The sequence below is a fragment of the Pleurodeles waltl genome, chromosome 8, assembly GCF_031143425.1.
Source record: "Pleurodeles waltl isolate 20211129_DDA chromosome 8, aPleWal1.hap1.20221129, whole genome shotgun sequence".
Classification (NCBI taxonomy): Eukaryota; Metazoa; Chordata; class Amphibia; order Caudata; family Salamandridae; genus Pleurodeles; species Pleurodeles waltl.
The window spans coordinates 1186528219-1186552022 of record NC_090447.1 but is presented as its reverse complement, the minus strand read 5'-3'; the positions used below and the strand labels follow the sequence as shown (position 1 = coordinate 1186552022).

The 23804-nt window shown below is 42.6% G+C and overlaps 1 protein-coding gene across 1 annotated transcript in view; it reads right to left on the bottom strand.

Annotated features, from left to right (window-relative positions):
- Positions 1-23804, bottom strand: part of VWA8 (von Willebrand factor A domain containing 8) — a 1423713-nt gene that overhangs the window by 851478 nt on the left and 548431 nt on the right. The window contains exons 19-21 of the mRNA XM_069205432.1: positions 20992-21098; positions 18471-18542; positions 6749-6825 (exon numbers count right to left, since the gene is read on the bottom strand). Coding sequence (XP_069061533.1) covers positions 6749-6825; positions 18471-18542; positions 20992-21098 — 256 coding nt within the window. The remainder of the gene's footprint in view (positions 1-6748; positions 6826-18470; positions 18543-20991; positions 21099-23804) is intronic.

Sequence of the window (23804 nt, the reverse complement as noted above, 5' to 3'; positions counted from 1 at the left end):
AAAGTTAACGATCGTCTGGGCCAATGCGCGACCCCCTTTCCAGGGCTCCACGGCCCCCCTGGGGGTCGCGACCCACAGATTGAAGACCTCTGCCTTAGGGGGTAAGTAAAATTCACAAAATATACACAAAAACCAAAATCAGGTAAGTAAACAGTTAGAAAAGTAGTGCAAACACTGTAGAATACAATAGGATGCAATAGGCCTAGGGGCAAGACAAACCATATACTAAGAAAGTGGAATGCGAACCACTTAGGGACCCCAGGCCTAGTTTAGTGTGTAGAGGGTCACTGGGAGTGTAAGAAAACACTAAGGGTGTCCAAGATACCCCACCCAAAGATCCTGAGAAGTAGGAGTAAAGTGACCCTACTTCCCCCGAAACACACTTAAGTCGTGATAGGAGATTCTGCAAAGACAACAACTGACTGCAAAGCACTGAAGACGGATTCCTTGACCTGAGGACCTGTGAAGGAAGGGGACCAAGTCCAAGAGTCACGAAAGTGTCCAGGGGGTGCAGGAGCCCACCAAACCCCGGATGAAGGTGCAAAATGGCTGCCTCCGGGTGGAAGAAGCTGAAGATTCTGCAACAACGGAAGATGCCAGAAACTTCTCCTTTGCACAGAAGATGTCCCACAGCATGCTGGAGGACGCAGAGTTGAAAGACCGCAAACAAGCCTTGCTAGCTTCAAAGGCAGTGGTTGAAGGAAATGGGTGCTGCCCAGGAAGGACTAGGATGTCGCCCCTTGGAAGAGGAGACAGAGGGGGCGCTCAGCAACACAGTGAGCCCATGCAGAATCAGGCCGCACCCGCAGAAGCACCTGAACACGGGTTCAAGAAAACTGAGCACAGCAGTCGTCTCAACACTACAAAAGAGGGTCCCACGAAGCCGGTGGTCAACTCAGCAAGTTGAGCAATGCAGGACGGAGTGCTGGGGACCTGGGCTGTGCTGTGCACGAAGGATTCCTTGCAAAAGTGCACAGAAGCCCTAGAAGCTGCAGTTCACACAGTACACAGGATTACGTTTTTGCGAGGGGAGGCAAGGACTTACCTCCACCAAATTTGGACAGATGGACCACTGGACTGTGGGGTCACTTGGATCCAGCTCCTGTGTTCCAGCGACCACGCTCGTCACGATGAGAGGAGACCAAGAGGACCGGTGAAGCAGAAGTGTGGTGCCTGCGTTAGCAGGGGGAAGATTCCGTCGACCCACAGGAGATTTCTTCTTGGCTTCCAGTGTAGGATGAAAGCATACAGCCCCCAGAGCATGCACCACCAGGAAAAGGTCGAAAAAGCCGGCAGGATTAGGCGCTACAAAGTCGCTGGTAGTCTTCTTGCTACTTTGTTGCAGTTTTGCAGGCATCCTAGAGCAGTCAGCGGTCGATCCTTGTCAGAAGTTGAAGAGGGAGATGCAGAGGAACTCTGGTGAGCTCTTGCATTCGTTATCTGAAGAGAAGCCACAGGAGAGACCCTAAATAGCCCTCAGAGGAGGATTGGCCACCTAGTTAGGTAAGCACCTATCAGGAGGGGTCTCTGACGTCACCTGCTGGAACTGGCCACTCAGAGGCCTCCATTGTGCCCTCACACCTCTGCATTCAAGATGACAGAGGTCTGGGACACACTGGAGGAGCTCTGGGCACCACCCCTGGGGTGGTGATGGACAGGGGAGAGGTCACTCCCCTTTTCCTTTGTCCAGTTTCGCGCCAGAGCAGGGGCTGGGGGATCCCTGAACCGGTGTAGACTGGTTTATGCAAGGAGGGCATCATCTGTGCCCTTCAAAGCATTTCCAGAGGCCAGGAGAGGCTACTCCTCTCAGGCCCTTAACACCTATTTCCAAAGGGAGAGGGTGTAACACCCTCTCTCAGAGGAAATCCTTTGTTCTGCCTTCCTGGGATTGGGCTGCCCAGACCCCAGGAGGGCTGAAGCCTGTCTGTGGGTCGGCAGCAGCGGTAGCTGCAGTGAAAACCCCAGAGAGCTGGTTTGGCAGTACCCAGGGTCCATGCTGGAGCCTCGGGGATGCATGGGATTGGCACCCCAATACCAGATTTGGCATGGGGGGACAATTCCATGATCTTAGACATGTTACATGGCTTTATTCGGTGTTACCATTGTGAAGCTACATATAGATATTGACCTATATGTAGTGCATGCGTGTAATGGTGTCCCCGCACACACAAAGTCCGGAGAAATTGCCCTGAGCTATGTAGGGGCACCTTGGCTAGTGCCAGGGTGCCCTCACACTTAGTAACTTTGCACTTAACCTTCACCAAGTGAGGGTTAGACATATAGGTGACTTATAAGTTACTTAAGTGCAGTGTAAAATGGCTGTGAAATAACGTGGACGTTATTTCACTCAGGCAGCAGTGGTAGTCTTGTGTAAGAGTTGTCTGAGCTCCCTATGGGTGGCAAAAGAAATGCTGCAGCCCATAGGGATCTCCTGGAACCCCAATACCCTGGGAACCTATGTACCATATACTAGGGAATTATAAGGGTGTTCCAGTGTGCCAATTAGAATTGGTAAAAATAGTCACTAGCCTGCAGTGACAATTTTAAAGGCAGAGAGAGCATAAGCACTGAGGTTCTGATTAGCAGAGCCTCAGTGACACAGTTAGGCACCACACAGGGAACACATTCAGGCCACAACTATGAGCACTGGGGTCCTGGCTAGCAGGATCACAGTGAGACAGGCAAAAACAAACTGACACACAAGTAAAAATTAGGGGTAACATGCCAGGCAAGATGGTACTTTCCTACAAATATCTGAACAGAAAGAAACGTACCCTGGACACTCACCATCTAACAGCAGGTGATGGTGTTCACAACTTATAACCTCTTGACATCAACTCCTGTTGCCCAACTATCGTTGCACCCATTGCAGCGCTACTAAGCTGCGAAGGTACTTTATACCATTTCCTATTAAGAAAACATTGGCTGTCTAAAAAAGTAATACTGAGTACGCTAACTCTTCTCAAGAGATTGTAGGTGCAGTTGCAATTTAATTCTAAAAGGTTCTGTATGTTACAGATATTCAATTCGTCTGTAACAAATTTACCCTCACCGCCACAAGATATTTTACATAAAGCGATGAGGTAACACTTGAGATTTCCCTTGGCTAATCTCAATGTCTTACATTAAAAAACTTGAGTCTTGAGTGTGCAAAGCTTCCTGTGGGCAGAGGAGATTGTATTTTTCTAGAAATTCTACTCCATTCTTCTGACCGCTCCTGCCTCGGCCCAGAAATCCAATTGCACAGACTGAATGTTTGGTACATAATTTATCTCTTTGTCTCTGTTCCTGTCACTACATTTCCTTTCTTCCAGCTATACAAGAAGCCCCACACTGACTACTAAGACTCTTGGTGAGATGCCTCTACTACACACTTCTTCACTGAACCATCCCTACTGATAGAGCGACTAATTTGATGGAGAGTGTTTTTTAGACAACAATCTGGATTAGGTCTTTGACATCCTGCTTCTTTTTATGTTGAAATCCTGCTATGCAGGGATACTTTGACTCTAAAATTGGAGTTCACTAAGTGGCACTCATTAAGTTAAGAACCAGTACGCAAAATACCAGGATAGGATTACTTTTGTTATACATTCAACAATTATGCCTATAAATAAGAAGTTAGATGCTTTTGTTACAATCCTTGTAGCATCCTCAGAATTCAAGAAAGTTATTAGAGAGCTCTCATTTGAGGATAATAACATCAATAATTGTGATCTGCTCCATGCAAGTGGATCACAATTGTTTTGTTTTGAAACAAGATTTAATCAGTCAACAAATTGCTCCTGTTTCAAACGTCCTGATGACCTTCAGCTACAGAGGCGTCTTAATAACTTTAGCAGGATTTACATATACTATTTTTTTAAGACTAGTTCTAACAGCTGAGCAAGTGAAGCAAATGAAGTTGCAGGAAAGGAAGGCCCTTTTTTTGATTTAAACCATAAGTTACAGAATGAGAACTTGTAGACAATGTAACCGTTACCATATCTGGAGTCAGATATCTCAACAATGAATCAATCACATGTTTTCGCAGTGTGAGTAAATACTGCTTCGGAGGCTTTTCAGATTTAATCGCTAACTGAAAAACGTGCCCCTCAGTTGAAGCCACACTTTTTAAACATGACAAGATTTCTAGTGATGTTGCACTATTTCTGTGCTTTTTTAAACAGTCCGTGGGAGTGAATAAAACATCTTTGGTTCACTAGGGTCACTTTCCCCCTGAAGAAAAATCTATTTTGTTAGATCAAAAGGATGACTTTGACTTAAATAGTATTCCTGGTTTTAGCTGATGTCCCATTTGTATATATTTTTGATTTTCCCTCTGCTTTAGTGCGTTTGGTTTATTTCTAGAGCTGGCCTTAGGAAAATATTGTTGACCCTTTCCTAGAAAGAAGAGGTAGAACTGAAAATGACAAACTCAGCAAGGGCAATGCTAGAGGTACAAGATCAGCAATCGTTCACCGGCCACTTCGCACAGACCTCTAGGTTTTAAAGGGCCAACCATCACACTAGCAGTGGATAAGTGTGAAGTGTGACAGCAAAAGGAAGTAACTATGCATGGAGTCACATAGACATTGTCAGAAAATTATCCTGGTGAGTTACTAACAAGGTGTATCACAAAGAAATTAGCAGACATAAAAAGTATGATAATCAAAACCAAAACAATTACGCTCAAATATTGAAATAAAGATTTATGCAGACTTCCTAATTTATCCAAATAGCATCTTACAATAATCTTAAAATATTATTCATCAACAGAATAATACAAAAAACAATGCAGCCATAGCAAGTACCAACGCAAAAATGAGAGAACATAAAACCAGTTTGTATGTTTCCAACATGTGACAATATAGAAATAAAATAGGTCCATAATATGAAGAAAGATGCAGCTCCCTAGTCATCACTAAATAATTTCTAAAATATTTTGCAGTTTATCTACTGCACGACCCTCTATTCTTTAGCATCCATAAAACTGTGAACACTCACTATGAACACTCACCCAGGGACTCATGGCGGAAGGTTCAATAATGTCTCAGTTACACCACTTCCTAAAAACTGCAATGACGCCCCACATGAGTTAAGCAAAGACTTTACCACATACAACATGACACATATGCCAAATGAGAATGGAAAAATTTGCTACACATCATATTCATGAGACACTGGAAGCAACATCCAACCTGCATACACAACTATCAAGATTCTGACAATATCATGGGACGAAATCAGCCAATCCTAACACTAAGCAGGACCTCGTTGGTCTTTATCAGTGGACAACCAGTGATATAATCTATTGTAAGAGGTGAGCAGGAGCTTAAGAATCTGTTTCAATTTTTGAATTGGGCATCCAAAATGTGAGACTGTGATGCTCAGTCCTCATTTATAGATGAGCTGTAAGGGCACACTGTGGTATTGTACATTTACTTAAGTAATCATTTGTTATTAGGTTATTCTGTTGCCATGTACTATTAAGATGTTCTGTTACTATAGGAGACACTCATGCTTGTGAGCAAGACAGTTCTTAGAATATGGAATGTAGGGGATCAAGGAAGGTTCTTTGTGGGCAGTTGGCTTTGAACGTCTTGCTGACAGGATGAGGCTTCTAGACGTTGCACTAATACTTCAATAAAACAGATAAAACCAAGAAGAGACTGCCTACTCTGTTACCTCACACACCTACCAAAAACTGGCAGATGTTCCAGTTGCCCACCTCTTACATCACCTGCATGATTTAGAGTGAAAGGCATGGTACCTTTCCCACCAGCAACGTTGTCAAGAAAACGTTTACTAGCTTAGCAACTCTGATGCCATTGTTATCAACATTTTTCATGTCTGCCATGTAAACAATATCTCAGATGAGAGAACTATCACTTCATGTGAAGTATTTTAGCTTTACCTTTTTGAGGACAGTCACCACTCTAGCAAAAAATAAAAGTTCCAACAATTCCACCTTCCCAACATGGCACGGACATGGTGTTGCAAATCATTACATCTTAACTTCCCTGTAACTTTACTTTTTCACCTTTATTTCATCCTACTTTAACTTCACGCGTTATTCCTAAACTTTAACATAATACTAATCATCTACTTCATTTTAATGATAACTTGTTTACAATAAATGTCATTATATCTAACACTTATCCTGACCTTAAATGTAATTTTTAAACAATTAGGATAGTTATCTTATCCCAGACTGACACCACTCGTACCTAAATTAAATCACATTAACATATTGATTATAATCATAAATTTATGGAACTTCTAATGCTGGCATTATCATTTAATTTGTTTCTTTTTTAATTGTGTGGTCTACACTTCAAGATTCGAAGCCATTTGCATCACTTTCAATCTTTATCACAATTATCAGTATCACACTTCCCTGATTTAGGTATTACTTTCTCTTTAAGGGAAGTTCCTAATGGGCACTATAATAAGTAGTTCAAATTAAATTGTTAAACGTTGTTATGTTCATCAGGCCTAAGCCTGTGCTATAGAGAGAACTCAAATAAGTCCAATATTTTGTTCCTTTATGTAACCATATTACTTTCCTTTGTCTCTCAAAAGGAATCTAAAGCAAATTTGAATGTTGACATTCCTGATAGATGAGCCACCTTATAGTGGATAAATGTAGTCAAAGAAAAAGAATGTAAAAAATTTGGGGGTGATCAGTATAGAAAGCTAAATTGGCACACCTTACAATTTGTCGCAAAAAAGAATAAAACGGCATTTGTGAGTGGTGTTAGCTTACCTGTGTAACTGTAAATATTCCCTGGGTCGGTTTAATAAATGGAGGAATCTGTCAACTATTTTGTTCTTCCCCACACCCTGAAATGGAAAGAAAACAACAGCCTATTAGAACCTAGTGTGCCATCACCTAGCCCCAAAAACAATATAGTAGTGAAAGAACTATGAAACATTGCGCAACTACAGGCAGATCCATGTATAAAGAAGCTTGAATATTTTTTGACATTTTTGTAAACGGATAAAAGAACTGATGTGTATACAGAAAGATGTTAGTATCTCTGAAGAAGGGTCTTCTCACTTCTTTAAAATGATGGTGTGTATATGTTTACATGGTGCATTTAATATTTTAAGGTGAACTGATAAGTCTGGCATCACTCACAGTTTCGTTTTTTTCTACAAATTATTTGCCCAAGTTGAGGCGGACTCATGTTACTGTTGTAGTCAAACAAGCATGTGGAAATTATTAAGAAAATATTTTGTGATAGGTGACAGGACAATTCCTGCGAGGCTGAGTAGAGGTCCTGAAGCGAAGTGATTTCGCAGCTTAAAGTAATCATCACATCAGACTAGCGCTGAGAGCCTTCCAGTGAATGGCTTTGAAACCACTATGCTTCAACCATAAAATGATTAACAATAAGGCTCAAGCTGCAAACAAAACTTTGTTTAGTCTTCCTCGAACCATACATGAACAAAAGACATAAAACCAAATGACAACTAAAATACAATTGTTTTACCATGGCATGCGGTGATGCCACTTCCCTTGGCCTGCAGAATGTTTACACACCTGCCTCACAACTTGAAGACAAGTACCACACCAGCCAATACTGGTTGTTTCTATTGATCGCCATGGAGACATGTATCCCACATAACGTCTGAAGCAACAGACATTATGGGTTTGACTAGTGTGAATGGGGTAAAAAGCTGTGAAGCGTGACTGTGTGAAACACGTACTGCATTTGAATTAAAAATAATAATTTGTACTTATGCAATGTACCACTTTACTAAGGGCAGAAAACTGTAAAATATGCTAGCACTGGAAAACAGTGGAGAAGTGTGGCACAATGGTTAGAGCAGGCAGGCCCTGATGCAGAGATCTGGCCCAGGACCAGGGTTCAATTCCCACCTCGGCGGGTCTTGGGCTCAATTCCCTTGGACCAGATAATTCTCACCTCAGTGCCTAATCTAATTAATGGGTCTCACTCTGTAACTCTGGGTAATAGCTTGCTTAATCTCCACAACGGCCCTCACAGTGCTTGGATGCCTGGCTTCACCCTGGGGCTGTCCAGGAGTGGGCGCCCCACAGTGAAAAGCCAGGAGGGGTTCCACAGCGTTATGCGTACAGCGCCTTGAGACCCTAAAGGGTGAGTAGTGCGCTATACAAGTGCGAAGTTTACAGTTTAAAACTAAGTTTTCTTTAGTTGTTTGGTGTGGCGTTGAATTGTCATGTAATGTGTGTTGGTGGTTAAGGGTGGAAGCAAGTGGAATTTGGCAAATTATAGGTATGCCAGATATGCTTTCTTTGGACTTCTACTTGCGTAAATCCCATGCATATGGAAAACCAGAGCTGGAGGTCCAGCCTTCTCCTATGTCACTCCTAAAGCATGGAACGACCTGCCACAACACATAAGAGCCTTCTTCCACTTTATGAATAACGTAATCAAGTGACAACCTGGCTTTTCGAGCAGTCCCACTAGGCCCTAGGTTTGGCTAGACTCACACCTGCTCAGCACCTGGATACCCTTCTGGGTGATACTGCACACTACAAATCTGCATAACATAATGTAGTCAGAAGGTTAAGATGAATATAAACTCTATATGTTAAGTATGATCATGTCAAATTGGGCATGTACATGTAAAATACATTGGGTATAAGTACTATAATCACAGGCCAGCTTTTCTGTGAGTAATATGAGTTTGTTAACTGTGCATGGCAGGCAAGGCTTATATGCGGGTTGCTGACATATGGTACATCATACGTACATAGGCTGACTACATATGCAGATTGTACACCAATATATATATATTTTTTTTGCATTATTACATTATTTGCTGTATGTTTTTTTAAATCAGGGTTGTAATTTTGTTGGTGGGTGACTATAGTGAGCTGTCTAATTTATGCTGAGCACTTTGTGTTCTGCACAGACTATTTTGTTCCTTGTACTAGGTATTGTATTTAGGGCAGTATACTGCTGCATATTACACTCATCATTCTATGCCAGACAAGCAACGTTGTTCATCACATAATTAGAAGAAAAGAAGAAGTTTTGGCAGTGCATGTTAAGCTGTGTATCTCGAGCTGTGCATAGAAGACTTAGTGCTGTATTCACCACTACAATTTGTGGGACCTATTCACAAAGGCATTTTGGAGTACATGCAGTAGTACTCTCATAGTACTTTTTTTTTTTTTCTTTTTTTTTTACAAACGTGTGCATGCCTTTGTAAATTGGACCAAAAACATAAAAAATAGGAACATTCATGGAATAGTCATATGCAGTTAGTACAGATAGAAAGGACTGTGGACTGTGCCCTCTTTGCACCTCTACTCCTTGGGATTTTGACATTTTGGGTCTATTAACAAAGAGGAAGTAAAAAAGTACTCCTGTAGTGCTATTTACCACACTTATAAAGGCAATTTGTGAATTCTTCACTTTTTATAGTAGCTGCTATGTATTCTGTGCGATACATCGTGATGTACAACATTCAGTGGTGCACGTTATGTACTGCACACAATGCCATGTACTGCACATGTTGTTCTCAGCAGTCCATGCTCAATGTGCTGCACTCTGCACGTTCCCAACCTAGGGCTGCGGGCTCCCCTTACTCACCGGTATCTTCATGAACAGCAGTAATTCCTCCATGTCACTCTCCCGATTGTACCCCAAGTCAGATCCCCCCATCATGGACATAAACTTTACATCTGGCCCCAATTCTTCATTATAGGCCACAGATATGCTCACATACCAGTAGTCACTATAGACATCTTTAAAAGCATCATGGCCCGCAGAAGCCAAGGTCCAGAATGTACTGGTGGAAAGTTGAGGAGAGCGTTTTTTACTTTAGTGGGAGGTTTGTTACAATCAAAGATGGCAGAGTAGCTATGGAACCTTCAAGATGGGGGCAAACCACGAAAGAAAGTAGGGAAGTAGAAGTAAGTTAGACTGCCCAGAACTACTGCCTGGTGCTAAGGGCACTGTCAGTAGTGGGCTAAGCTACTCTGATACCCTGCACCTAGCTGTAGATATGTATGTGCTTGTCGGTGAACTAAGATGCTTATTATGTAATGGAATAAGAAAATCATAAGTTGTCCTTTTGAACAAGCTGTTCAGACTTCATGTTATGAGAAGACTGAAGAGTCTTGCTTTGCTCTAAGCTCATACTAAAGACATCTGAATGGCTGTAATTCAACTATCAGATTCCACACCAGCACCAACTGCAGGCCCAATTAAAAACATAGTATGCATGAAACACATCCATGCACTACTAGCAGGCCCAAAGAAACCAAGAGTATGCATGAAACATATCCATGCATCATTACCAGGCCCAACAAAAACAGAGTATGCATGAAACACATCCATGTACTACCAGCAGGCCCAAAGAAACAAAGAGTAAGCATGAAACACATCCATGCACTACCGGCAGGCCCAAAGAAACAAAGAGTATGCATGAAACACATCCATGCACTATCTGCAGGCCCAAAGAAACAAAGAGTATGCATGAAACACATCCATGCACTACCGGCAGGCCCAAAGAAACAAAGAGTATGCATGAAACACATCCATGCACTACCTGCAGGCCCAAAGAAACAAAGAGTATGCATGAAACACATAAATGCACTACCTGCAAGCCCAAAGAAACAACGAGTATGCATGAAACACACCCATGCACTACCTGCAGGCCCAAAGAAACAAAGAGTAAGCATGAAACACATCCATGCACTACCTGCAGGCCCAAAGAAACAAAGAGTATGCATGAAACACACCCATGCACTACCAGCAGGCCCAAAGAAACAAAGAGTAAGCATGAAACACATCCATGCACTACCTGCAGGCCCAAAGAAACAAAGAGTATGCATGAAACACATCCATGCACTACCAGCAGGCCCAAACAAAAACAGACTATGCAAACACATCCATGTTCTAGTTGTCGACCTAGGAAAGAAATACCAAACTATAAATCACGGTTATACAATACATCACATGCTTATATTTGCATTAGTCCAAACATTAGAGGGGTTCTTTCATGGGAGATGGGTGGGGGTTATGGACAAAATTAGTAAGATAAGAGGGAGCTATTTTTGTCATATAGAGGGGGTTTAAACAACATGCTTTCTTTGAAGGCTATAGGGTGACTAACAGAGTTTAAGTGATCTCGTGAGAATCTTCTTCCGTGTCTTAAGGTTGTGGCTAAGATTTCTGGGAAGGCCATAAAGAGATTTTGTTTCATCCATAAAGGGATCGTAGGGGGTGAGGCTAGGTGAGCAAACCTGGCCTTTGTCTGCACATATAGCAAGCAAACTGCAGGCTGCATCTGTTTCAATGGCGGCCTTTTCCCATTTCTGTTGGTATTCCCACTTTATGATGCAAGTTAGTGCTACACATTGCAAAAAAGTATCAAAAGATAAAGCCTCAGCAGGTGCTAGCTTTTTGCAGACTGCAGCCATCCTCGCTTTAATACGGGAGTGTACCAGTATCCAAGGAAATCAAAAACAGCACCACATGCTCCAATCATCATCCGTCTCAACTCTGGAGGCAGCACCCTGACTGGCCCTCCCCCCATCATTCAAAGTGGTCTTTCACTCCATTGCCGAACTATTGAAAAGTGACCACATCTCCCTGGCGCGCATTTCCCGTAATCTGAAAGAATTTCACTCGCTATCCTTATAAGAAAGGATTGAATTAAACTTGTCGAAGCCATTCACTTAAATAATCTTCCACATTTCCCAATTTGCTTTCGACTTCGAGTGCAAAACTATAGTATACAGAAAACGTGATGGATGGAATGTGTGAATTAATCTCAGCCAATGGTAATTATCCGGGCCCACATTCCAGTCCATCGTTATTTTGCACACCATGCCACCCCAGTTTTGACCCAGCCACATGCAAATCAGCCTTCATCCTTCTCCAATGGAAACAGTGCAGCCCAAACTACTAGGACAGGTCCTCCCTAAACTGGAACACAAGCTCCCCAGGACTGGTTTCATCCTATTTAGGGCTCATCAGCCAGGTATACCTTGGCTCCATTGACACAGTACACACAGGAGTCACGTATGGGCACACCTGTCTCACTTAGGGCGGCAAACCAAAGTATACAAAAATGTGATAGATGGAATACTTAAATTAATATCAATCACTGCTTCTTCCCATTGAAGCAGGATCAAGGCTGATTTGTATATGACTGGTTTCAAACTGAGGCGACATGGTGAGCAAAACAATGATGGACTGGTATGCGGCCCGAGCAACTACCAGCGGCTGAGATCATATCAAGCATTCCATCCATCACTTTTTTGTATACTTTAGTCCATCTCAGGTGGTCAACAGGACTGTAGAGTACAGACTGGAACTCCCTAAATTCTGGACTTCCCAAGCCATGAACCATGTCTCCCCTGATTCAAAACCCAACGTTTGAAACTTACCACCCACACAGCTGAGAACCCAATAAACCTGCCTATGGTTCAGAAAGCAATAAAAAAAATCGTATTTCAACAAATACTTTCAACAACTTGCATTACTGGAAAATCCAAACCTGCAAGTACTGAAAACCAATGTTTACCTCAGTAATCCACTGCGCCCTCTCATCAGCTACCAATCTGAATTAACCATTTCACTGACGAAGGTTACACAGTCTTTAAAGTATTATTACGTACTTTTATTATTTCATGCAGTGCCTGATAATATCAAATGGTGTAGCTTCACAATATAAATGCCTTCACAACTAACTTGGTGCAATATAGACAACTCTCTGTAGGAGCTAGCGGTGCAAACATGCAGCAGAACTGCCTGTGTCCCAGAACCAGTTGCACCGGACTCTATACATTTGGCTCCCTGGTGCATAACCGCACTGACCTCGCAGTGAATCGGAAACTGCTCTAAAATCATCAACTAAGTACATGGGCATCTATAGGGTGAGGTTTCACAATCACATGACCACGCTTGACGAACCTCTGTTTTAACCAATCTCAAGTCATTACAAGACTAGCAAGAACTAAATTAAAAACGCAAAGCCTGTGAGATATATTTAGGGCATTTCAAAACAGAAAGTTATTTAATTTGTATGACCTTTAGCCAACGACGAGGCCTTTAATTTTAAGCGACTTGTTTATTTTTGGTAACTCCTTCTACAAAGGCATACATTGTGTGCAAGGTGCTCAGAAACAGGATTCATTATGTTCTTTTCTCAAAGATCACCTCTGGCATTCTTGTCTCCTGGCATTGAGAACAAGCAGGCTGGAACAATTACAAATTGTAAAACCTCTGCCAAAGCGAATGCCCATGGTTACTTGTGCATATGCTATTAAAAATCCTTTGGAATTATTCAAGTAAATGGGATGGTTTATCTAAATCTCCTCGATAGCCATTGTGTATTTGCAGAAACTGGAAATAGAGCAGATTCCCGGAAAGTCTCCATAAAGTGTGGCAGATGGCTGAATAGATGACCATGTGCCAATCTCTAGTCGGTCCAAACGAAGCATACTGCTGAAGTCAAACAAAAAAGCAATAACATTGGACAATGCTGGATATTATTTCAGAAAATACTGGAATGATGGGTTCTGTTGGCCACACTGTGTTTACAGGCCAATGCAAATGCCCAGGGTAACTCTCACAGCAGGCTCAGCATCTTCTGCTTGCTCTGGTGGCCTCTTCAGAGCAGACATTTCAATCTTAGAACCATCTCTCTGGTGTTGTTTTCCTTGGGGGGTGTGGGGGAACGATCACCTCTACTACCAAATGGCAACTCTTTACCACGAAAACAGTAACTATTTACAAAGGCACTGCTCATAACAACTGCAGTACACAGCTTACTTGAGAAAGCATCCAGTGGGCGTCCTAGTGCAACTGGTAAAAAAACAGCTCTAGGATCTTTGCAAGGCACACACTGAAACTGTATTTATCTCAAGGCGCTGATAGCAGGGGCCACATTCATTTAGTAAAGTCACTGATGAGAATTTTGTCAAACTCAGAAAGCTGCAGGGCTGTCAGCCGCACCAGTTTTCAAGCCAATGAAATCCTCTCCTTACTTGCAGATGTCTGCAACAGGCGCATAAGCATGGGCATTCCCAACCTGACTATCTAGTCAAGGGTGTTTTACAGACACAGACACCTATGCACTACCGCTGCACCCTGCTTTGCCAGTCCTACAGGAAAAAAAGAGTAAGGGGAAAGGATTGAGACATCCGGGAAGGTAGGTGAGGAACATATAAATGGGAGGCCAGCAAGAAAGAAGGAAGGTACTAAGAGAAAAGAGATGAAGGAAGTGCAAAAGTAAGGGAAGTGCCCGGAAGGGAAGATATATATTTGAAACAAAAGATATAAGCCGAGGGATAAGGGGAAAATGGATAGAGGATGGCCGGGTTGAGGAAGGAATAAAAACAATGTATAAATAAAAGATAGTATAAAGTAAATGAAGAATGAAGAAATGAACTAAGGGGTGAAGGGCACAATGTAAAGAGGAAGGTTGAAAGGATGGATCGCACAAATAAAGTGAGAGATAACAAGAGAAATCCAGTAAGAAGTGATGAATAAAGGATGATAAGAAATAGGACAAATAAGGCGCTACTGAAGAAAAGAGCACAAAAAGGAGAATGTAGGAAGGCCCGAAGAACGGAGAGGATACAGACATGAGACAATGATGGAATGAGTAGGTAAATACATGAAGGGAAGTATGATGTGTTGAGCATGAATGAGTGTAAGCTAGAAGGGATGAATGAAAGGATAACAGAATGAAAGGATAACAGAAAAAAAGGAACAGGGAGGAAATATGGATGGAGCTAATGATTAAGGGCCTGATTTGGAATTAGAGTTAAGAACATAGGGCAGTTCGTTGCAAGTGAAGAACCCTCCCCACCAAACCCTTGATATGCACGCCTCGTGTAGAGACGGGCAGGCCTTACGCATTTCATTGAAAAGCACCCCCTGTTGGCTCAGTCAACAGAATACTTTCCCTGATGGCCCAATGGACTAGGGGCTGTCAGGGGAAGGGCATTAAGCAGTCTGCCCTGTTCAGGATGGATGCTGTAATGCACTATTTTCCTGTCAGTCACCACCAGGAAAAAATCCCGAGGCCTGGGGGGGGGTGGTCATTAAACTCAAGCTCCCACTATTTTTGATCAAGGTGGATCGTTTATTGTCTGCAAAGCCACCTGTCACTCTGAGGGCCTCCTTGTCCCTATGAGGTAAATCCGCATATAATTAAATATATAAAGCGTATTAAACACCTCCTCAATATACCAGTGCAGACAAAGAAAGGAACAGCACTCTGGTAACCTTGACCTCTTGAACTTTAACTGACCCCGCGCCAGAGAACTCTGCAGGATAGTTGTTCTGAGAAGAAAAGACAGAGCAGAACCACGGTGCATGGACAGATACACACAGAAGACACCTCAAAAGGCACACAAGAACCCAGGATCCAACACTAGCAGCTGTAGAGGACATCCTGACCCTTTCTACCACCCCGGACAGGTAGGTGCGTGTGCCACGACAAGCCTTGTTGCTGGAGTCAAGGGAATCTGTGAGCGGCCTGAGAAAGGCAGTGGGGCTGAGCTTCTGCGAAAGAACACAGATAGGGTAGGAACCCATATGACTGATTGTTCGTGGCTCGGAAGACCTTCTACCCAATCCGGGGACGAGACCAGAAGCCCAGAGCTCAGCACAAAAGAGAAGGAAAAACTCAAAGCTATCAAAAACAACACGATTTGTAATGTTAAATACCTTGTTTTTATAAAGTGCTTCACACCACAGTATTTCATTCTCTATGCGCTGTAACAGGTGCTCCAATACCAGGTGTACTGGTTCTCATTTTACTGCCTTGAGGAGGATGAAAGGCTCAGTTGACTCCCCTGGAATTCGAACTTGTGGAGGGAAGGTCACAGCACAAGTCAGGGGACAGCGCTTAACGCAATGACCCATCAAAGTAAGAAATGTAGGAGCTGTGTATCATAACAATCTTTCTTTAACCAATCAAGTCAGAAGTATGAAAAACGAACGCAGCCTTCTGTTCCCAACATTTAGTTTAAGACTTTGACTTTGCACACTGTAGGAAAATACTCAGTACTTAATTTTGAAATAAAAACGTGCCGGTGCCCAAAGCTCTCGCCTGAAACACGCGCCTGATGCAATTAAATGTGCGAGCACAGACTGAGGCAGTGTACTCCTAAAGCCTCTTTAATCAGTTTACAGCCACTCACTGACCCTTCAGCTTTCTGCTTTCCCCCTTTGTGAGGCTTTCCCCTCGTTATCTTCTTCCCCCTTCGCATATGCACCTTTTGCTCGCAGTACATGCATGATGCAGAAAAATAAGTGCTGACGCCTGCAAATAAGTGCCGGTGGTGCCCCCCCGACAACGGTAAGCACCGCCTCAAATTAAGCACTGCCACCCCTGTCTTCAAGCAGGAGCGGAAGAAAATTTACCAGTCTCCTCCCAGGCTTATCATGGGCTTCCTCATTCGCATGACGCCTTTGACAATCAATTTTAAAATGATGATTTGAGCATCATAAATGTCCGGAGTGATCGTTTCCTGATTATATATCCAGCGCTGTCATTCCGTGCTTTTTACTGCGTTTGTACGACTGTTGCTTTTTAACAAATCATTGATGAGAGACTTTTCTTTGTTTACAAAAATGCAATGCAAAGTGTGCCTACTGGTCAGAAGAGATGTTTGTCCCTATTGTGTACTCTCTAACCCAAACTACGAAATGTTTGCTGTTACCTTTTTTGGGCCACCTTTACATCAGAATGTATTTTCATATGTAGACGATGTGTTTGCAGATAGCAGACGGGGAAAGACCTACTTCACCCGTTCATTTGACTTTTTTCAATATGTTCAGGTGCCAAACTTTAATCAGCCTAGGTTTACATTTTCCCTTGCAGACAAGTGGTCCCACTCAATAAATCTAACGTAAAGGATGGAAGATGAGAGGGGTATTTTAGCAACTGTGCTTCACTTCCAAACAATGGTAGTAAAGCCAGAACGGGATTTGCATCAGCACCACATCAATGAAACGGCAGATGTTTTATGATAAACATGGTGAAGATACTCGACGCTATTCCAGAACCACGACAACCAATATTCAACCAGATTGTTGGGTCCCCATTAAAGCCAAAGAGGAAAACAGAGGACTCTGCTTCGCGGCACGTTTTTAACATTATGTTTTAACATCATGTGTGGAATAACATCTGTAATTATTATTTCTGATATCTACGCTCCCTATCGTATCATTTGAAGTTAAAAATAGTTTTTTTGAAAACTCAAATTGTACAGCTATGGAGGTTTGTTTTTCAAATATGATGTCTGCACTATGTATAGACCTGATGATGAGGGCAATTCCTTCAGATACCACCCACACAGAGAGAAATTCTGTCAGATACCACACACACGGTTGAGATTGTTCTGCTGCAATAAAAATGATTTGTAAAGTGATCCGTTGCTCGCTGGAGCAAAGTTTGCACTAAATCAATTACCTAAAAATAATAAGGTAAGATATATAGTTCACTCGCAGGAGCAGTGTGTTATGCTCAAAACCTATTAGACAGCTTTTTTTTCCATACACTTTTATCATGATGAGATAATGCAATTCCCATTCTTCAGAAAACTTCCTGTTTCTTCTTTCCAGCCCAGTGTCCGGCATTGTCCAATTGCCCTGAATCCTGCATCACACTATATGCTTTCAGAATGATGATGACAGCTTTTCTTGGTAGGAGTGTGCCACGTGACGCATACCGGCCTATTCACCACCGTGCAAGTACACTGGATGAAATCTGACACATTCTGAATGCCTCTATCCCTTGCATCACACCTTTACTTTCTAGAATGCCACAAACTACTCCAGTGCCTGCTAGTGATTGAGGCCACTGCATAACATTCTTCATAGAGCTCTACTTTTCTCATTTCCATCCTGAAAGTCTCAAACTTGCATGTGCACATTTTCAGGTTACATAATATTAATGTGATAATGCCTTTGGGGAACACTGTCAATAACACCAGCGATCACCGGTTCTTACAAAGCCCCTTGTTTCTTGACAAAACAAGAAGGAGAAAACATAATACAGAGGAGACAAAGCTGACAAGTGCAATGAAGTGAGACATGCTAGAAGTTCTATTCAATTATCGATTAATGAAATGCTATATCTTATGTATTGTGCTAGAATTGGCATCCCTTTGAGAAGGAGCTCTTCTGTGCTCTGGAGAGTTGAAAATGTTCTCACAAAGCCCTCATATTCTGTTATGTATATTTGGGCGCCCCTAGATTGGTAGAATGGCTCTTCCAGCTTTGTGCACTCACTGTTGAGGTACTTTCATGATAGCTCCTCACCTCAGGAGGACAAGGTCTGTGGAGTACAAAGACCTCCATGGACTGAAGCCACACCAAACAAAGCTGGCTATATGAGATAAGAATCTATTCTACAATAGCAAACATCTACAGCCCAAATGTATGTCGAGAATGATAACAAAAATGACTATTGTTGAAGATGTGTATACTTGATACCATAAACCACATATCTTCATCACTCACTTGGTTGCCAACAAGCAGCAGGTGCTCTCCCAGCAGGAAGTCTTTCAGCATGTCCTCCATCACCATTATGTGCTGCAGGTAGAGATGAAACACATTTAACTCCACCTTCAAATTAAATCACTTTGCTTGACTTCAAGTCTTCAATGCACATGCATGCATTCATGTGCGGCGCAGAGAACACCCCTGTAGAGAATAGTCATGCACGCCAAAAAGAACAGATGTGTTGCACAAACCTGAAAGGAAAAGGATCTTGGAAGCAAAGAGATAGGTCTTTAAAAAGTAAAGATATTGTAAATGAGCACTCATCCACATGATGTTATAAAAGGAGTGCAGTGTGAGATTAAAGAAATTACTTTGGGGATTCACCATAACTGTCACTCTCTTTCTGTAGTGCCTAAGAGGTCAGTAATTCAAGTGCCTGGCTGGCACCCAGCTAACCTCCGGCATGGGAGGGGTTCTTTGTTTAGAGACATGTTCCATACTCAGTGTGGGGACGGGATCCTGGGGAATGATCTATGTTTTGCTGCCTTGACCCCACTCTCTTGATGCATGTGAGTCCACGGAAATAGTTACAGTAACTGTAAAATGTTGTGCCTGGGAACCTGCTGGTGCTCTGTATCTGACGTAAAGTTGTTCATTGTGTTGATGATATAGTAATAATAAACTTAATTAAAAAAAATAATTCAAGTGCCTGCAAGGAATGACTGTCATGCTGGTGCAGTGCATAGTGTATATACAGTATCATTGAGTCTAAACCGGATTTAAAGTGACATTTGTACAACTTACTGAATGGGAGTACATTTCCTCAGGGCCTTTTTTATCTGTTTAATTGCACCAGATGTGTATGTATGTGTTCTGTTTTGAAATTGTTTCCAGGAGCAGCCACAGATGAAGCCCTCAGTGGTGTCATCAGTGGGGTGTTGGAGATGCTGCTGAGTTGAAAGAGAACTGGAGTCAGCTGAAGAGAGAGGGAGATGAGTGAACCGTTGAAGAGGGACGTGGCGGAGGCAAGGAGTGGCAGCCTTGAGGTCAGTGACCATGAAGATACAAGCAGCCCCCTCAAGTGCAGATCTTATTTTTAAAGTGTTACTTTGAGCCTCCCTTAGTCATGCCCTGAGATTTCCTATAAGCATAAACTGTCTTCCAGTGAGCCACCCCCCACCCTGGGGTTGAGTGCTGCAAGCTGAGAGATGGGCCAAGAGGTAACTAGTGCCCAGGTGGGCCACTGGATGCCCATTGTATGCAGCACTGAGAAAACCGCCTCACATTGCTTTTCTGACGATGATGGATGACAGTCGGGTAGCGCTGACAGCGGGTGAAGGGTGTGTGTATTGTGTGGTAGATGGTAGACAGCCACCGAAACATACAACCCCAGTGTTAGAATGTGGATAGGACAGGTACTGATCCTTAACAAGAAAACTAGGTCTTGTAAATAGACAGGACCCACTGAACTTCAATGGGAACATAAGTGATCAAATCAGAATGAGATATTCAGTCTGAATTCATCATGTATAGGCTTGGTAGTAAAAGTAGGGCATAAAATGCATTAAAAATCATGTTTATTTTTCACATGGAATGATAATTTGGAAACCAACTCAGACCAAGCTGTTCGCATGATCTTTCAGAATATGATTCAGAAAAAGATACAAGGCTCCATTAGGCACAGGGTTAACTTTCATAGAAAAAGATGGAATAAAGAATCAAGCAAAGCAAAGACTTTGTCCTTTGTATTATACAGTAACAAGGTTTAAAATAAATAACAGAATGCTTTACACATACATGAGGAAAGGGCGGTGCGTTATTGACAGAGAACAGTCAAATGTATACATTATGCAAGATAGTCTTTGCCCACATTGCAGGAAGAAGAACTGAGGTATGTTTCAAAACAGGCAAGGTGAAGTCAGTCAAATAAGACTGCTGAACAGGTATGAAAAAGAATTTCACTTCTAGGTGGTGTCTGAGAAATAGAGTTCTGGTCACATTAGCCTCGGTTAGTGGACAGTATCTTCTTCATAATAGGAAAGGGTCCTCACGGTATGACAGATAGTTCTATTTCCAGCAAACAGTGATAACCTGTTTACGAGATGGAGGAGACCTGGGCTACTACTGTTGGCCAATTGTCACTGACAGACACAAATTAATCATCTTTGCTCTGGGGTAGGTCAGCATCATGAGAGCATGTCCATTACGGTGCTTTCATGATACTTTGTTATATGTGAGGAAATAAAAGCCCATTACCCCTGGCAGTCATCCGTCTCTGCCCTTCCTGCTACCAATCACCAATTAACATGTAGCCGGGACCTCCCATACCTCTTGTATATTTAATAAATTGGTGCCTAATTATCCCATGTTTTCTGCAGGTAACCCTGTTTCCACACACGCTACCACACCATGAATCCAGGAAGTGATTGGCTGCCATGATAGGACAAGCTCTGCGCAGTCAAAGCTAAATCCTTAGGTGTGTTCCTACACAGTGTACAACAACAAGGTTAACATCAGAGCTGTGGAACAATATACTCACCTGGGTGTTTTCATAAAAAAGAACATCAGGCACTTTCATCTTCTCATTTGGATTGTACACGGGAACTGTGACACTTCCAATCTTCAAAATTCCGGACTTTAATTCACCTACACATATCAGCAAAGATCAGCAGAAATTGGTCACCAAGGTTTAGCAAACTTTGCAGTGTTAAATCTCTGACTTATCTATTAGACTGATCTTTGTGTTTAAAAGATGACAAAGGAAGAACAGGAGAGCATCTTGTTGATGTGAAAAATGCTATAAGCTTCACTTAGAATGCAGATTATGGTGTAGACAACCTTAGTGCAACCCTCATTTCATGTGTCCTAATTCAGACCCCAAAACCACTGTTCACGTACTTGTGTTTAACACTCCTCTTGATCCTCCCTGTAAGATAATAGTTTCTTGCAGGAGCGCATATGCATCCTATGCCATCTGTAGCTGTGGCCATCCAGCGTATTGTGCTGTGGACAGCACATCTTTAAGTCAGTTTTACAAAAATACATAAAAAAGAACAAAGCAATTTACAATCAGTACACTCAACAGACATCACGGCGAAGCAGACCTTTCACCACTGCACACACAGTAATGAAAATGTCACTTACCCAGTGTACATCTGTTCGTGGCATCGGTCGCAGTAGATTCGCATGTTCTGCAATAGCTCGCCATCTGGTGTTGGGCCGGAGTGTTACAAGTTGTTTTTGTTCGAAGAAGTCTTTCGAGTCACGGGACCGAGTGACTCCTCCTTTTGTCTCCATTGCGCATGGGCGTCGACTCTATCCTCGATTGTTTTTCCCCGCAGAGGGTGAGGTAGGAGTTGAATTGTAGTAATAGTGCCCATGCAATGGAGTGACTAAGTATGCACCTATTTAAGGTTGAGATGATACATATATAAATAATTGAAGGTAACTTCCAAACTGCTACAGGCTCCCGGGGAGGCGGGTGGGCACATGCGAATCTACTGCGACCGATGCCACGAACAGATGTACACTGGGTAAGTGACATTTTCAGTTCGATGGCATCTGTCGCTGTAGATACGCATGTTCTGCATAGACTAGTAAGCAGTTATTTCCCCAAAAGCGGTGGATCAGCCTGTAGGAGTGGAAGTAGTCTGAAATAATGTCCTTAATACGGCTTGACCTACTGTGGCTTGTTGTGCGGATAACACGTCTACACAGTAGTGCTTGGTGAATGTGTGAGGCGTAGACCATGTGGCTGCCTTACATATTTCTTGCATTGGGATGTTTCCTAGAAAGGCCATGGTAGCACCTTTCTTTCTGGTTGAGTGTGCCCTTGGTGTAATGGGCAGCTGTCGTTTAGCTTTAAGGTAGCAGATTTGGATGCATTTAACTATCCATCTGGCTATACCTTGTTTTGAAATTGGGTTTCCTGCGTGAGGTTTTTGAAATGCAATAAAGAGTTGTTTAGTCTTTCTGATGTTTTTTGTTCTGTCAATGTAATACATTAATGCTCTTTTGACATCTAATGTATGTAGTGCCCTTTCAGCTACGGTATCTGGCTGTGGAAAGAACACTGGAAGTTCCACTGTTTGATTTAGATGGAACGGTGAAATAACCTTTGGCAAAAATTTAGGATTGGTTCTTAGGACGACTTTATTTTTGTGTAGTTGTATAAAAGGTTCCTGTATAGTAAACGCCTGAATCTCGCTTACTCTTCTTAGGGAAGTAATGGCGATGAGAAATGCCACCTTCCAGGTTAGGAACTGTATGTCGCAGGAGTGCATGGGTTCAAAAGGTGGACCCATAAGTCTAGTTAGGACAACATTTAGGTTCCATGAAGGAACAGGTGGTGTTCTTGGTGGTATAATTCTCCTAAGGCCCTCCATGAATGCTTTAATGACTGGTATCCTATATAGGGAAGTTGAATAGGTAGTTTGCAGGTATGCAGATATTGCTGCAAGGTGAATCTTAATGGAAGAGAAAGCTAGGTTAGATTTTTGTAAGTGAAGCAAGTAACCCACTACCTGTTCTGGAGTTGTGTGTAATGGTTGTATTTGATTAATATGGCAGTAGCAAACAAACCTCTTCCATTTACTTGCATAGCAGTGCCTGGTGGATGGCCTTCTGGCTTGTTTTATGACTTCCATACATTCTTGGGTAAGTTGTAAGTGCCCGAATTCTAGGATTTCAGGAGCCAGATTGCTAGATTCAGCGATGCTGGATCTGGGTGCCTGATCTTTTGGTTGTGCTGTGTCAACAGATCTGGCCTGTTGGGCAATTTGATGCAGGGTACCACTGATAGGTCTAGCAGCGTTGTGTACCAGGGTTGCCTTGCCCAAGTTGGTGCTATCAATATGAGTTTGAGTTTGCTTTGACTGAGTTTGTTTACCAGGTAAGGAAGGAGAGGGAGAGGAGGAAAAGCGTAAGCAAATATCCCTGACCAGTTCATCCATAGGGCATTGCCTTGGGATTGTTTGTGTGGGTATCTGGATGCGAAGTTTTGGCATTTTGCGTTCTCCCTTGTTGCAAACAAGTCTATCTGAGGTGTTCCCCAGAGTTTGAAATAAGTGTTCAGAATTTGGGGGTGAATTTCCCATTCGTGGACCTGTTGGTGATCTCGAGAGAGATTGTCTGCGAGTTGATTTTGTATCCCTGGTATAAACTGTGCAATTAGGCGAATTTGGTTGTGAATTGCCCAATGCCAAATTTTTTGTGCTAGCAGGCTTAACTGCGTGGAGTGCGTCCCCCCCTGCTTGTTTAGATAATACATTGTTGTCATGTTGTCTGTTTTGACGAGAATGTATTTGTGAACTATTATTGGTTGGAAAGCTTTTAGTGCTTGAAAAACTGCTA